General features: G+C 43.2%; 2 protein-coding genes across 3 annotated transcripts in view; one reads left to right on the top strand and one right to left on the bottom strand.

Moving 5' to 3' along the window:
- The window catches only part of PLEKHH2 (pleckstrin homology, MyTH4 and FERM domain containing H2), a 56,666-nt gene extending 51,491 nt beyond the window's left edge, over window positions 1-5,175 (bottom strand). Inside the window, exons 1-3 of one of the 2 annotated variants that reach the window (XM_058801223.1) lie at window positions 5,095-5,169; window positions 4,105-4,220; window positions 685-814 (exon numbers count right to left, since the gene is read on the bottom strand). In XM_058801223.1, the coding sequence (XP_058657206.1) occupies window positions 685-814; window positions 4,105-4,133 (159 nt within the window). In that variant the 5' untranslated portion in view covers window positions 4,134-4,220; window positions 5,095-5,169. Of the gene's footprint in view, window positions 1-684; window positions 815-4,104; window positions 4,221-5,094 lie in introns of both variants that reach the window. The other variant, XM_058801222.1, reaches the window with a different exon arrangement.
- Window positions 5,176-12,557: 7,382 nt separating this feature from the next.
- THADA (THADA armadillo repeat containing) overlaps window positions 12,558-16,484 on the top strand; it is a 151,716-nt gene continuing 147,789 nt past the window's right edge. The window contains exons 1-6 of the mRNA XM_058801595.1: window positions 12,558-12,747; window positions 13,333-13,428; window positions 14,694-14,788; window positions 15,190-15,320; window positions 16,061-16,209; window positions 16,346-16,378. Of these exons, the coding sequence (XP_058657578.1) occupies window positions 13,353-13,428; window positions 14,694-14,788; window positions 15,190-15,320; window positions 16,061-16,209; window positions 16,346-16,378 (484 nt within the window). The 5' untranslated portion in view covers window positions 12,558-12,747; window positions 13,333-13,352. The remainder of the gene's footprint in view (window positions 12,748-13,332; window positions 13,429-14,693; window positions 14,789-15,189; window positions 15,321-16,060; window positions 16,210-16,345; window positions 16,379-16,484) is intronic.

Genomic DNA, 16,484 nt, shown 5'->3' with positions numbered 1-16,484 from the left:
AGATCTTTTGTCTCTTGTACTCTTTTAATTGCCTTGTTCTGTCAAAATAATATCAGGTAAATAAAATGGTGGGGGTTTTATACTTCAGATATGGGCTCAATGAAAACTGACTGTTGGGATACACGTATTTGAATATGCCAAGTGAAATGTTTCTCCACTGAAAAATAAAGTAAATATTTAAACAATATTTTTCAAATAAAATGATACAATACTTTTCAACTTTCTGGAACCAGAGACTCAGATGATGAGCCATGTTGGAGATGTCTTCTTATAAGAAAATGAAGTCTGGTAAATTATATGATAAAGAATACTGGGGAACTTAATACTTCTGGATTTTCTCTGTGATCATTTCTGTGTCTTAAATCACATCTCAAATACTTAATAAATGTGTTAAATCTTATTCAGTGTTGTAGACGTGATTACTGGATACATATTTTTTTCTGCAGGAGAGTTGCCAGTGTGCTCTTACTTGAAAATGAACATTTCTTGCTGGCAATTCTGATGTGTAAAATTCTTTCACAGCATTAAAACATACATAGTTTCCATATATTTTGTTGTAAAAAGCTATTTTTCCCCTTCTGAAAAAATCTCAGTACTTGTAACCCCAAACCATGACTTGTGATCGACCCCCATAATAAAATAAAATCCTTTATACATCATTAAAATTCATCCCATGAGACCTACCTTTTCTGCTAACAGTTCTCTGATCTTGCTTGCCTGGAGACGAAATTTCATTAACTGTGACTCCAAAGTTAAACATCTTTCCTTCCAGTTTACAGTACCTTCTGGCTCTGAAAGTTCAGCCATATTTATGCTGGAAAAAGAAAGGGAAAAAATCCCCATGTCAAATTTAGTCTGTATTTAATGTCTGACTTTATTTTAAGATGCATACTAACCTATTTTATATAAATCTCAAGAATGCCCCCAAATTTTACACAAGTACAGTCTCATAAAACATGGTAAAAGTATGTTAATTTTCTGAGGCCCTTATCATAACTATCAAGTTCTGAAATCTATGTTGATAATATTTAGGTTTATTGTATTTTAATTTCTTCAATTATGCTATGGCTGCAATTATTTTTCCTTGATAAGCAGAGACACATCTCACATTTTAATCTTCAGTTACTGCATTTATCCTTTCTTACTCAGGAGAGTCTTGCAGGGAACTGAGCTTTTGCTTAGCAAATGTTTTATATAGATGTAACTGGCTGTGAGTTAGCAGCATATTTAGTTTTTTGCAAGTTAAATGTTTGGCAGACCACTCTTTTAAAAGTCCTTTAAAATTTTGCTTAATCAAATTTCCTTTAAAAGTCAATATCCTTAACAAGATGGAAGTTTCTGATTCCAAATGTGAAGGTGGGTGAGCAAATGGTCTCTAATGGACCCCCCACATGAAAAACAAACTTTTTGCATTAGCTGTTTCAGATCTCAGGACATCCTTGTTGAGACATGTTTCAGTCTCAACTCTGTGCTTTTATCCACATTTAACTACTCATGCCTTCTGGAAATTAGCCTCAGTGCCCTTCTGGACAAGCATTTCTGGAAAAATTATTCAGGATGAGAGCTGGCTCATCATGGTTTGAGTCTGAGAAGCCAAGAAAATCATCTGTGTGTAAGCAGAAGGACTGGGCTCTGTTGTATTCCAAGTATTTGTAGACAGATTAATAAAGTAAGTGGATGGCTGAATGTAACCATTCAGTTCAAAATTCCCTTGCTAAGTAAAGGCCTGGCCTTTGCAGGGTTCTGGACACTTAGGTTTGGCTTTGAAAATAAAGCCTGAATAGCTCCTAAGTATCCAATTTATCTCAAAAATAATAAACATGTAAAAAAACCCCATTCAGTGGAAGGCCACTGGAAGATCACAACAAAGAAAAAACTACAACTCATGATGTTATACTGTATTCATTTTGTCACCTCAACAGTGGGACATGGGTGAGGAAAGGCAAGTAGCCACTGTTTCCAGTGTGATGAAGGAGGCTGATGGAGGAAGATTAAGGCTAATATAGATCTCCACACTGCAAATCCTGACATAGTTAGCATGGACGAGTGAGTGACTCCACAGAGAGGCCCCCTCCCATGACTATCCCAGGCCTGCAGAAGCCCAGCTTCAAGTACTTCCCTTCCTCCCTGCATGGGAAGAGGCAGCCCCACATGAAACTCCTCAGCTGGAGACCAAACACCCATGAATTGATCTTCTCCGTTATTTTTGACAACAGGAAGAAAAAAGGAAAAGCACCACAAGACAGATCAAAGTCCTTCACTTTTCTTTGCTACAGTCATTTCTATTTCTCTTCTAAATTCCCATGTCTCATGTGACTCTCAAATTCATTTTAACTAAAACAGGTGAAAAACCCGGCTCAAAACTTTCTTTCCTTTCTCATACCCTAGACTCCTTGTTTCTTTCATTCCATACCTTAATTTAGAAGGAAAACTAGGAAAGAAAACCTGTGGTTTGTAACATTTTGCCACAATCACTTGTCTGAATTAGCTGCTCTATTTTTTGCTTTTTCTTCCTTTGGTCCTGCAGGTTGGGATTCAAACTGCTAAGCCAGAGGTTACAACTATCCTTTTTCAGGAATCTCCCACTCAGGAATCCCCAAGGAATCACTAGGATGTAAGTACCTTATTAAAATAGTTTCCTAAGCTGATGCTACAACACCCACATTCTAAACACAAGCATTTCAACTGCAGTCCTCCTTAGTGACCAAGACACCTCTGGTGTTTTTTGCCATTCTCCTTTTAAGCTTAGCAGAAAATTACCTGGACTGTCAGGGAAGCAAGCTGCTCACTGTTGTCCTGTCCCTAATCCACGATCCTCTCTGCTTGTCCAGAATCCCCCTGCTCAAGGGAGGAAGGTGGCACTGCCAAGCAGCAGCTTCTCCTATTTTGGAGGGGAGAAGTATTTTCAGCTGCAGATTTATCTGAATAAATAAGGAGTAATAAGGAGTGGCAACATGTTTATTAGACTATTTAGGATATTTTAAGTTTTTCCTTTTTAACTAATTGCAGCTACATAAAACAGAAATGGATGAGGCCAACATCTGGTTAACAGTGGGATATTTCAGTGTTTGTGGCTGAAAACACAAACGCATCAAGTAATGAAAGAATTTTTGCTTTTTGATAGGTTGCAATATTACAGGGTGGAGTTAAAAATGTTTGTCTTTCAACAGACAAAACATTTGAGTAGATGGATTCTGGCAGTGAACAGTGTGTCCAGCCAAGTAGTTTCCCAATGTCCAAACTCATTAATATTCCACTGCAAAACATTATGGATAAAAAGATTGAAAATAACTCTTTTTATTGCAGGATTTTTGCTAGAAATTGTAATAATTTACTTTGTATTTTCCAACAAGCCAATGGGTTCTGGAAATATTTACAGGCACATAACGCACTGTTTACACTTGGAGAGTGAATGATCTTACTTAGAATCAATGACTTCCTGTTTCTTGTCTGATTTCCCAAGGGAGGATAAAAATGAGTTCATCTTCTCTTGGCTTAATAGAGCACTCTGAATCAGCACTCAAACCTACACGGAGCCCGCCCCTTCTTCCTGCTCCCGTTCCCACCGCTTCCCCTGAGCCTTTAAATGTTAAATCTTTTGAGAAGTAAACTAAAAAAGCACACATTAAAGCCTTAAGTTCTAATTATGTCATCAAAAATTAATTGAGACAAGTTTGACAAGTCTGGAAAGATTAAATTTGTCTTTTTCATTTTTTAAGTTTATAAACCTCTTTCTAGGCTTCAAGAAGTCAGAATGTCACATTCTCCCCAAAGGGAGTGATATAATTTCCTTTTCTTTGCTGTCTGCTTGGAAATTATCAAAATACATTTCAGGGGGGAGGGAACAATGTTCTACCTTTTTGAAGCATGTTAAAAAAAATTACATATTCTTTATCACATTGTCAGTGTTTTCCTCTGTTTTTAACAAAATGCAGTGTTTAACCAAACGCTTCATATTCTGTCCATATATTCTGGATGTCCTTTCTCTGCTGGAGAAAGTTTGGAAAGTTCTTCTGTTTCAACGGGCGTGGGTTTATGCAGTACATAGTGGATTACCTTCACCATCCTGAAATATTTACTGGCCTAAATGCATTTGGACCATACCTCTTGAATTTCAAGTCCATTTCTTCCATCTTTTCACCCAAACTCAGCACTTATAAATATTTTTGGTGCCATAAAGATTGGACTGGAGAAGGGAAATGATGAGACACAAAGTGGACCTGTGTAGGAATCAAGGAAGTCATTCTCAGGTTTGTTGCTGGCCAAGGCCCTTACTCACCTCCAAACACTGCTAACTTTATTTTCCATTTGACTCATTTTGCATAATTCTCTGCTCAAACAAACTGTTGCCTGCGCTATTTAAAACTTCCTTCAAAATCTAATGTAGGAATGCTTTTTCTGCTGCTTCCTAGGTATTGATGAGGTTGTTCCCATCAAGTGATGCAGTCCATCAGTGCTTGCCCACTCCAGCCCCGGGCGCAGACCCCCACAAACCCCGATTTCACGGGCCAGGCTGTCCCTCCCAGCTCATTGCTGCCTGCTCGGCTGCCCAGTGTCAAATGCGTGCAGCAAACAAGATTAAAGCACGCAAGACCATTTAATGTCCTTTTCCTTATGACAGCAACTTTTAATTCGCAGTGTGACACCACACTACGTCCCATTTTAATTTCGTGAAATTCTGAAAGCTAGCCGTGTAGGTATCTCAAAAGTACCAAAATTTTGCACGTTTGTTTGGGAGTTGTGTTCTCTCTTCTATATTTGAGAGGACAGCAAGGATGCGGCAGCGGCACCGCCAACGGGACGAGAGGAGCCTGGACCTTACGGAACCTTATGGAACCTCAGGCACGCCAGTCCCCGTCCGCGGGGACACCGCCTGGAGACAGCGCGGAGTCCTGCCGTGACCCGACACCCCGCGGTGATGTGACCCAGCATCACCCTCCGCCACCCGCCGCCCGCCGGTGTCACCGGGGGCACCGCGCCGGCTGTCCCACCGCGCCCCGCCGCCGGGACCGACCCCGCCGGGAAGGGCCGGGCCGGCCCGGGCGCTGCCCGCTCGCGAAGGGAGGGAAGGGGGCAAGGAAAGGGAGCTCAGACCTGGCCGGCCGTGGCTCGCCGCGCCGGGCGCCGTCCGGGCTGTGGGCGCTGCCCGCGCCCCTCGGCGCCCGCCCCACCATCCCGGGCGAGCGGCGCGGCCGCCTGAGCGACGGCCCGGGCGGCCACTGAGCAGCGGGGCCGCCCCCGGCGGGGCCCGGGCGGGGCTTGCGCGGCCCAGCGGCCCCGGCAGCCGGCGGGAGCAGCGGCCCGCAGCCGGGGCCCGTCCCGGGCTGGCGCTGCCGGCGGGATGAGCTCCGGGGGCCGGGGCCCGTCCCGGGCTGGCGCTGCCCGCGGGATGCGCTCCCAGAGCCGCCGCCGCCCCCGCGTGCTCCGGCCCCGACGATGGAACCCGGCTGGAGGCTGGAGGGCTTCGAGGGCAAGGCTGGCGGAGAGGTCCCAGGAAGAGACGGCCTGCCCATTTCCCATCGCCGTTTTTAAAGTTCCTTTGTGAATTAGGAATTTTTCCTCTTAGTTTCGGAGACGATGTTAGGAAGAAGCATTCCGCTTGCTCTGCAGTTCCTCGGCTCCAGCATTGGAGCTCACTGTAATTGAAGTTACACGTCTTGTGAAAGGTCATTTGTCAAGTACATACCGGAGGGTTGGAACCGTGCGGTCTCCGGGGCAATGCTGGGGATATTACGGTCTAAATGGGTGTCGCTGAGCTGCCCTATCCCATAGGTAACAACCCGCTTGTATTTGAGTTCCAGCCGGGATAAAGCAGCAGGTGCATGTGCTGCTGAGTCGTGCTGGCAGCAGGCTCTTTGTCCCCTCCGGCTGAGAAGAGCTGAGAGTACATCTCGGGCAACCAGCCGTCTGGCTCTTCTAGAAGACTGACTACTGAAGTATTACAAAGTATCTGGAAGAAGTAATTAGTGTGTTAGCCTGGCACGTAGAGGAATCTTCCTTATACACATTCATTTGGACTCAGATTTAAGGATTCTATTTTGTTTCCATTATGATTTATGGAGGCAAAATTTTTCACAGACTCTTCTGGTGCATAAACAAACCACACTGCACCATTCCTCTGAGGGTTATTTATAATGTAGGTGTGCAGAGTAAACTGCTTGTTCACATCTGTGAGTCATTTAAAGTGCAGTTTTTTCTTTTGGAAAAAAAACCAAAACCAAACCCAGGTCTTAGAAGCTCAAATATTCCCCATCTGGTTATACACACAATTTCATTTTTTCCTATTCAGTTCAGTACAGGCTCCAATTTTCCACCCGCTTGACCTTAGAGTATCCAAACAACTTCACTGAAACAGTTTCATTTGCTGGTACTTTCCTAAGTGCTTCGTGTATTTTTTAAACATTGGTCGTTGTAAAGAGTGTTAAAAACACGCTTGGGTTTTAGCAAGGAGTGCATTGTGTTCCACCCGATACCTCCTGCCTAGAGTGTTGGCTGCATTAAAAACACATGAGGTGAAAAAACCCTTTCTTTGGGTTACAAGATTTAGCCAAAAGAATAAAAGTCATCATCTGGTTCCTAACGAGAACTATACAAAATGATTTCGCGTTGGCGTTCAATGAAAACTTTGTCCGTATCGTTTCCTCGAATAGCGACACGCTCGCTCTCTCGGGATACTCCCAAGCCTTTGAATCCAGAGCGACAGAGCTGGGGAGGCTGCGGGAATGACGGGCTCGGACCGCAAGAGGGAGAGCAAAGCCTGCTCACCCCACGAGGGTTTCTTGCAGTTTGTCTGGTGGATTGACTTTTTCACTGCCCTCTAAGTAATAAAAATGCCCTGCAGTGATGGAGCTCTCGATACTGATACAGAAGAAGGAATAGGGATATTCAGGATTTTCTCTAAACTGCCCTTAGCTGTGATGTAGAGGTGGCTAAAATCTGTATTCCATTCCTGAAGGGAATAGCATTACAAGGTAGAACAACTGGGATGCATAGAACGAAATACAAAAATACAAAATACAACTTCATTTTGTAAATAGAAAGCAAGGGGCAAAGCCATAAATCTTCCAGGCAACGACACAGAAAACTATTGTACATGTAAGCACAGATTCAGGAAGAAAGTTCTTCCTTCTTACTGTTGTTGTTGATGGAAGGTACATACAAGCAGTAATAAATCTGCACACATTCCTGAAAATATGTTGAGAAAGGCAAAAAACTGATACACAGTACATTGTAGAAACAAACTGCAAGGTATTTGCACTTGGGAGTTATCATTTGTTAGCTGGCTCCAGAAGCTGCAGAAGTTAGCTTCAGAAGTGAACCAAAGTCAGAACATTAAAAATATTTCTCTCTGTAATGTGAATTTTAAATGTTAGCCTCCACATGGGCTGAAGATGTTGCAGATTTTTTACTGTCTGTGATTGACTTAATGCAAGAAAGTAAGTTCTAAGTTCCTGGTTGTCTTGTTAAACAATAACCTCATTTGTTAAAAAGTATTATGAACATTGTATTGCAAAACATCTACTCTAGGGTGTGAAAGCCAATCCAAAAAATGCCACCAGCTTCATTCCAGAGACGATCAAGTTGTCATCAAATCTGCAACTAGAATGTAAAATTTTGGGTTTATGAGACTTTTCTGCATATGTAGAATGTCATTCTGACGTGCTGGACCAGGACCTTACCACTTCATGACAAAAAGAGCTTTTTCTGGTCTTTTCTCACATAGATAAATATTGAAACCATTTAAGTTTACGTATTTCAGATTGGTTTGTGTGTCTACAGTTGGACACATATGCCAGGAAACATCTTGTGATTCATAAATCTTAGATCATACAGCACCTTCTGTAAGTTCATTTTTGTGTGGATTCTTTGAAAAGGTGACATATATATTTGAGATTTGCAATAGAGAAAAAGGTTCCCATTTTTTACACTAGTTGCAATTACAAAACTGTGATATAAATAGATTGATCATTTTCAGGCAACAGTCAAATTAATTTAAAAGTATCTTTCTTGACAGAAAACTTTTAAGGTATCATTTAAGTGGAGGAGAGGAAGGGAGAAAGATCATTCCTGTTCAATTACTATTATTACGAGATGACTTAAAGTGTTGCTTTTTCAAGGCAATGACTTGTCTTTCAGTGACAGAAAAGTGGCATTTTATCTAAATAACCTCTAGTATTTGTGCTTTGGTGCCTTTGGATGGAAGAATCTGGAGTTACTTCACGTACTAATAAGGGCTTTTTTAACTTAGGAAAACTACCATTTATGAGAAGATCCATGGCTTCCCTTTAAAAGCTCAGCCTCTTTTTAATTATCTGGCGCCACAGAGTGGCAAAATTCTATATTGCTCTAAATAATCAGTTTCTGAGAGTTTTCAAATGATCATATAATCATGTCCATTTGAAAGAAACATAAATTATAAAATATTCTACTTACTGGCACAGGCATAGCTCAAGAGAGCTAGAATGTACAGCTTAAACATTAAAGTTTCTGCATGTGGGTTAGATTATTTCTTTTGAGGAGAATTTTTCACTGGTGAATGTTGATTTATCAAAAGTGTAAAGTTTGTGAACATAAGCCCAGTGCTTAGGAAAAAAGCCTTCTGCTGATTTGCAGAAATATATTGAGACATTCCAGTGAAAATGGCTGTACCCGGTCAGCCAGTCTGGTGCCCACTCACTTGATTGCTGTCCTCAGACAGTGCCCAGGGAAGTGTCTTTACTCCAGAATCCTGTCCCAGTCACTAGAGGGACTTTGTGAGCCAGAAGTTTTGTCATTTGAAACTTTTCTTGGTGTTTTTTTTTTTTTTTGTTTTGTTTTGTTTTTTATTTTTTCTCTTGTGATTCAGTCCAGATGCTTTTGAATAAACATCATTTTCAAGATCCAAAATGTCCTAAGATGGTGATCTCCATGGTTTAAATGATTCATTTGGTTTTAGGTGTCACCTCCTTGTTTCATTTGAGGCCCCTACATTTTCGCAGAGACAATGAAAAATGTTCTTAGAAATTTCTGTCATATTCCATTTTCTCTTTCAGAGTGAAGTTACTAATTTACTTTAAGGGTTTCACAGTAAGATGCCCCGTACTACCTTTGGCCATCCCTCATATCCTACCTCACACCTGTGGCAGTCCTACCATGTTCTGCACACAGTGTTTGAGGTGTAGGTGTATTTATGCAGCAACACAGTGATGTTCTCTTGCTTGATTTTTATTCTCTACCGAGCAATGTTTAATGCTACGAGGCTTTTTTGGTCTCTGGCAAGATTTGTGGCACACAGCAGAGCACAGTACCGCCACAGCATCGGTGATTCAGAGGTCTGTTGCTCCTTACCAGCAGATCAGATATTATGAAAACAGTGTGAGTTACCTTTCTAAGGTAGTTAAGCCTCATAAGCCCTGCCTGGTGAGCACCGGTGTGTGAGCTAGTTCTGAGTAAGGTGTTTTGAGTACTGCAAACTTGGTGCTCTTAGAGAACAGAGCAATTGACATGTGTGGGTGTTGCATGTTATCATTTCATTCCTCTAGATGCCTCTTTGCTTTCCTTGCACTAGGAAATGTGGATTCTTTGGGTGTTACCTGACAGCTCCCTGGCACTGATGTTTCTCCTAACTGGAAAAACTCGGGGAGAGCAAAGCTCTTCTGGAAAGGAGAAAGTTACTGGAAATAGTGTCACAGAAAATGAGGTGGAATACACAACGCTGGAACTTTGGAAAGGTTTCCTGAAACTGCCCAGTCTTTAGAAAAAGAATCACAGTGAATGTAAAATATGTAGGTACTGAACTGGGCTGAAGGAGCTGGAGACTTTGCTTGCACTAAGTGAGGATGAGGATAATTGTCTGATTTGTCTGGAAGGTTAAATCTCTTAAGAGCAGTCTCTCTTTGAGCTGAAGATAATCCAGCATTTAGAGTAGGTCACTAGGACAGGTAGTGCCAAATAACTGTGTCAGTTTCCTTGAAATGGCTGAATGCAAAACAGGGAAAATTCAATGAACTAACAGTGAAAAACTCAAATTACTTTCTTTATACGTTTTCATGTGGTTAAACCTTTTCTCAATTCCTTTGGCCATTACCATGTCAGAAGTCAGAAGACACAGTAAACCTTTAGTTCTAAAGAGGGATCCAGAAGTTTGCTGGAAGTCCTGAGCATACCCTAATGGCCTGCTTTAGATTGTTAAGAAAATTACTGTTGGGTGAAAGTCAATTGGCAAGGAATGGGTTTTGTTATATTTTCCACTTTTTCCTTACCTAAACATTGCCGCTCTTAAATCTTTATGGAAGCACGACTGCTATGTTGAGGTGCCCTTTTACAGTAGTCACTTTTGCAATAACCATTTTCTCCCTGAGTGAAAAAGTTGTATCTTTGCTAGATACAACTCACAGACTTGGGAAAGGCTGTCCCCATTTGATAATCTGTCACTTGCAAATGATGGGCTTAATAAATACATTATATTCTTGGGACCTGGGAGGATTGTGAAAGGCACAGAACATAGGTGTTGAAAACTTAAAAAAAAAATTTCTGGCTAAAAATCATAAAATTATAGAATGGTTTGGGTAGGAAGGGACCTTAAAGGTCATCTTGTTCCACTCCCCCTGCCATGGGCAGCAAGACACCTTCCACTAGACCAGGTTGATCAGAGCCCCATCCAACGTCTCCTTGAACACTTCCATAGATGGGGCATCCACAGCTTCTCTGGGCAACCTGTTATGGAGCCTTTCCACCCTCACAGAGAAGAATTTCTTCCTAACATCTAATCTAAACCTATTCTCTTCTACTTTGAATCCATTTCCCCTTGTCCCATTACTAGATGCTCTTGTAAATAGTCTATCTCCATCTTTCTTGTAGGCTCCCTTCAGATACTTGAAAATTTACTAATGTATAAATGCTTATATAAAAAAAATAGCTGCGTTTGGTTCATAATTTTACAATTTTAAAAAATGTGGAAGTGGTGGCAAATTAGGGACTGTTGGAAAGGATCAAGAGGTATGGTTATGAAGAAACAAATGGAGTATGCTTTTCAATTAAGTTTATTGGATTTTTGTGAAGTGTGTAGTCAAGCCTCTTTCTGCTCCTTAGATAGAGGGTTTGTGACTAGAACAGCTTGATTTGCATTGGATGCAAAATAGCATTTGCTTCCTCTGGCTCTGAAATGTAGTTGGCTCTGGAGGGAAGCCAAGCAGCCACTGTGTGCAGCAAGGGCACCTGACAGATGAGGCTCTGAAAGACACAGCATCCCTTTAAATCTGCTGAGGACATTCAGGACCTGAGGAGGGAGAGTGACTGCATGGCAAGAAACACAAGCTAAGGCCATCATGGGATACATCAAAGTCACCACCAATTTTTTCCACAGTTGAGAATACATTTAAAATAAGGTAAGACAGCTGTGTCTTACAAAGTCCAGTGACTCGGGAGTGAGTCCAGAGAAGGGCAGTGGAACTGGTGAAGGGTCTGGAGCACACATCCTAGGAGGAGCTGCTGAGGGGTACAAGGTTGTTTACCCAGGAGGAAAGGGAGACTCAAGGATGGCATTTTCAGTCTCTACAACTGCCTGAAAGGAGGCTGTAGCCAGGTGAGTGTCGGCCCCTTCTCCCAGGCAACTAAAGATAGGACAAGAGGACACAGCCTTAAGCAGTACCGGGAGGTTCAGGTTGGACATTAGGAAAAATTAATTCAGAGAAAGGGAGATTAGACACTGGGATGGGCTGCTCAGGGGGTGGTGGAGTCGCTGGAGGCGTTTAAGGAAAGACCGGACGTGGCGCTCGGTGCCGTGGGTCTGTTTACATGGCGGCGTTCGGTCACGGGCTGGACGCGATGACCTCAGAGCGATTTTCCAACACCATCGATTCTGTGACTCGGAGGCTCACGCAGGTTCATCTTTGAGTTAGGACAGGGATTTGCCACGGAAAGGCGGCAGTCGCTGCAGCCCGGCCGCGCAGTACCGCAGGGAGCAGCGACTCCCCGGCCGCTCCGAGCGCTCCGGCGTGAGGCGGCGCGGCTGCGGGGCCGGGCCGGGGGCGGGGCGCGCCGCGGTTGGCGGCGGCCGGCACGTGGTGGGGCGGGGAGCGGGCACCGGGAAGGGACGCGGCGCCGCGGGTGAGGGTCCGCTGGGGTAAGGGGTGGGCGGCGTTCCCTCGGTGCTTTTCCCGCCTGCTGCTGCTGTGGCGCTCTGTGTGCAGCCGCTTTCCCAGGCGGCGCCGCCGTGCTCCGGGCCCGCGCTGCCGCCGGGGCGAGGGAGACCCCGGGCGGGTGCCGGGGGCGGCGTGGCCCGGCCTGGCCCGGGGTCCATCGGAGCGCTCGGTGCCGCCGTGGGCGCGGGGCTGTTCGGGCGGGGAGGGCACGGAGCAGCAGCGGGGCCCGGCCGCCGCCACCTCTGAGGCCGGGCGGGCCGGCTCCTGTCTGATCTGAGCGGCCGGAGGCGCCGGGGGGCGGCCGCGATGGGCCCACAGGTGGGGCGGGAGAGGGGATCTGGAGAGCTTCCCAGAGCTCATCGCTGTGTGCAGAGGAGGCGCGGACAAGATACGGCCCGGCTCCATTCCGTGGTGCTCGGTGGCGGGGCAGGGGCCGTGGGTACAGACTGAAACACGGCGGGTCTCTGAGGCCATCGGAAGCGCCAGGTGTGGAGTGAAGGTGGCCGAGCACTGGCACAGCTGGGCCAGAGAAGCTCCTGCGGAGTTTCCATCCCTGGAAACATTGGAAGGACGCCTGGGCATGGGCCTGGCTAGCTGGCTCCAGGTGGCCCCGCTTTAGCAGGAGGTTGGTCCAGATGGGCTCCAAAGGCTCCTTCCGACCTCAGCTGTTCCATGATAACGCGCTTCGGTGACGCTGTAGCACATATTAAATCTCCATTGCCACTCAAATAAGAACTTGCTATTTGTAACATCCATAATAGCAGAGCTGTTCGGTTTGCTGCACTGTTCTTACTTGACGTTATTACAAGCTGAATGAGTTTTGAACAGGAAAACTGAGCAAGGGAAGTTTTGTGGCATTAATTCCTCGCCTCTGTATGGTGTTTCCAAGCGGTGATCCAGGGTCCTGCCACAAACGATGTAACAAGTGCAGTGAAATCTCAGTGTCATGTGTACAGCAATTCCCCTTTTCTATTGCTTCCATTTTGCACAGTGAAGTTTGGATGAATTTGGATGAAATGCTGGAAATAGCTAAAGTTGTTATAATCAAAGAGAGCTATTTCCTTGAGAAAAATTGCACAGATAATGCAACAAGCATTTCAAGACAGTAGGACAATAAAAAGACCATTATTGTAGGAAATGTTTGTAATTATGTTTTTAAAACCATGTGACCTGTTGTTTTGATTTTTTGTTTTGTTTGTTTTTTAAGCAGGCATTTCGAAATCAGCTAAAATGGTTTTAAAGAAGAAGAAGGAAATTCAGGTGGATGCATTTTTTCTTGATCACCATCAGCTTGAAAAACTTCAGAGTAAGTATGGTGTTTTTTTTCTGAACTAATGTGTGCTTTCTCTTGCCTTTGAGTAGTTACTGAAATTGATCTGTTTTTTTGCTTGTTATGTTTCATTTCTAGTGGTTTTGTTTTGTGAGTTTTAGGTGTGTTTGCTCGTCTGTGGTTTGTTTTTGTTGTGTAATGACAATGACTTCTTACCTTGGCAGAGTCAAAAAAATCCTTTAGAGCATTGTGGCTTTGGTTTGAAAACTCTTGACTTTGTTTTATCTGCAGTGTGAAGGTAGTAGAAGGTCCTATTTGTAATCCTACTTGTAGGCCTGTAATGCAGTGATATCTGGTGTGTTAGCCTTAATATGTGGGATAACACTGAATTTCCAAGAGTTACAGAATGATTGAAGTTGGAAGGGTTCTCTGGAGGTCGCTTTCCCAGTCTTTGTGTCTTCTGTAGTTAATTTGTTTTAAAGCTACTGTTCAAATGGTGTTTTCTATTGTGGGGACTTTTTTGTTTGATGAGGGAAGCTTCATGAGTGATGAGTGATATTTACTGTAAAACCCTGAAAATGAAGTAATACAAGATTTATATGCTAAAGTTACTATGAGGGAGCGCTGGTGAGGTCCCACCTGGATTGCTGATCCAGTTCTTGGCTCCCCAGTACAAGAATAATATGGAGAGACTCCAGCTAAGGGCTAAAATGTTGAAGGGCCTGGGACTCATTGGCCTGGTGAAGAGAAGGCTCAGGGGAATCATAGCAATGTGTAAAAAATATTTGAAGGGAGGACATAAGGGAGGCAGAGCCAGCATTTCTTCTGTGCTAAATAGTGACAGGAAGGCATGGGCACAAACTGAAACACTAAAGATTCCCTCTAAACATCTATTTTAATGTGAAGGGAAACACTTTATTAATGTGAGGGTGACTGAGGACAGGCACAGCTTCAATAGGGAGGTTGGGGAGTCTCCAGCCTTGGAGGTATTCCAAAGCCACCTGGCCATGGTCCTGGGCAGCCAGCTCCAGGTGACCATATTTAAGCAGTGGGCTTGGACCAGGTGACCCCCAGAGGTCCCTTACTATTGTGTTCCAGTGAAACTGATATTTTACATTTGTTAGGGAAAAAAAAAGTGTTAAGGTGTTAGGAGACTTAAGGGTTTGTGGCATCAATAGGTTTACTGGAACTGGAAAAAAACCTAAGAATCAAGCAGTCATTTCTTCTTCTTATAAATGATGTGTTATTTGTACTGCTAGTTGTAATTACTTTATAAAAAGATATTCTTCTTCCAAATGTAGGGTTTTCAAAGGCTGAAGAGCAAAATCTGGCATCTCTGCTTGTGCACTGTGCAGAGCTGAGAAATGGCATCCAGCAGATCCAGTCTATTAAACAGGTACAGTTTCACTGTTGGAAATGTGGCTTTTGGTAACTGTGAGAGCGTGTCCTGTGCACTGTTAATGGCAAATACAGCTCTAAAATAAACTCCTAATGTTTTCTACATCCCTGGAAACACAGGAAAAACAGCTGCACATGCATCAGGTAGAAATGCAGTTCTAGTACTTAATTAGCAAGGGCCTACTAAAAATGGGGGAAGGCAAATGACACCAAGTTTATTATTTTGTGGGCATTTTTTTTAGAGGTGTTCTTAGAACATTATTCGAACTTGAAACTCAAAGGGGAATGGTAAAGAGGGAGACAGTTTTGTGCCATATGCTTGGATGAGAGGGAAATCTGCCACTGTTGAAAATGATATATCCAGAGTTTTTTCTCCATCATGTGTTCTTTTGATTACAGATTATGCCACTGGTGAAGCAGATGGATCAGAGTTCTGCAGGTGATCCCATGGTTAAAGCTTGTTTGGATGTTTTGGGGGAGACATATTTTTCACTGGGTGCAAAGAATCCTTTGAAGAAAGTATTGGCAAGGTAAAAGATTGAGTAGTTAGCCTTCATTTTTTTAATGTTTTCCTTATCTCTAAGTCAGTAATTTGTAATTCACTATAAATTGCTGTAACTTAATTATGAAAATTTGCAATACTTAAAATGTGCATATGTACAGTTTTTCTTTCTAAGTTAAAAATCTTAATTATAAATAACATATCATTGGATAACTTCAAAGTGAAGCATTGTTTTGGCCCATTTCATTATTGGAAAGACAACACAGTGTATAATTAGCAGTTTGAACTTTAAAATACAATGTTAGAATAGAAATTTAATACACAAAGTCTCAGCTTTGTCAATAGAAGATGGTTCAGAGGATTCCTAACTAAATTGTGGTTTCTTGTGCCTATTTTTATTGCAATTATAGTTTTTTATTGCACAATTATTGCTGTATTTCTTTAATGAATTTTTTTATAGCCTCAGCATTTTTTAAGATCTGGTGCTGAGCTGCCTTCCTTTCTTTGTCTGAAAACATTCCCTGTCCCACTGAGATGCAGGGGCTTCCATCCTGGATTTGGTGGCAGCCATCCCCAAGCTGTGCACCCCTCTGACAGGTTTTCTAGCTGCAAACTGAAAATGTGCATGTTAATTTTAAAACAGATGATGTTTTCATGCAGGAAGTAACATCTGTGTATTGGAGTTTTAGTTGACATGGATTTTGGTGCAGTGAATGTTACAATACCTCAGGAAAACCGAGCTAAGTGTGCTGTTTCTTCATGTTGCAGTTCACTGAATGGTCTTCCTGGACATGTGATGGTGCCAGCTGTGCAAAGCTTTGTGTGCTGCCTTCGGGAAGAGCTGAAAACCACAGATGTGTATTTGTACAGAAAAGTGCTGGACAACCTGGCTTCCTGTATGGAGGACTTCAGCTTAGGTGCAGTGACATCAAGTGTTCCTCTGGTTAAACTTGCTCGGCACTGGGGCCACACATGATAGTGATGTTGGCAGTTATGTAAAATAGATAGTGCTGGCTAGTACTCAGCACTTAAAATGTATTTTCTTTCCTCTAGGTAGAGCCTGTATTAAGAACCTGTTTGAAGAAGGTAAAGTCACATTTATAGTAAAATATGCTTCACTGCACATTACTGTGGGAGGGTTGTGTGTGGAGAAGAGTGACATGAAGCAGGCATGGAGATCTATCAGATCTGA

Source organism: Ammospiza caudacuta, chromosome 3 (assembly GCF_027887145.1).
Source record: "Ammospiza caudacuta isolate bAmmCau1 chromosome 3, bAmmCau1.pri, whole genome shotgun sequence".
Lineage (NCBI taxonomy): Eukaryota > Metazoa > Chordata > Aves > Passeriformes > Passerellidae > Ammospiza > Ammospiza caudacuta.
The sequence above is the reverse complement of the archived record's forward strand: the minus strand, read 5'-3'. Positions and strand labels throughout refer to the sequence as shown.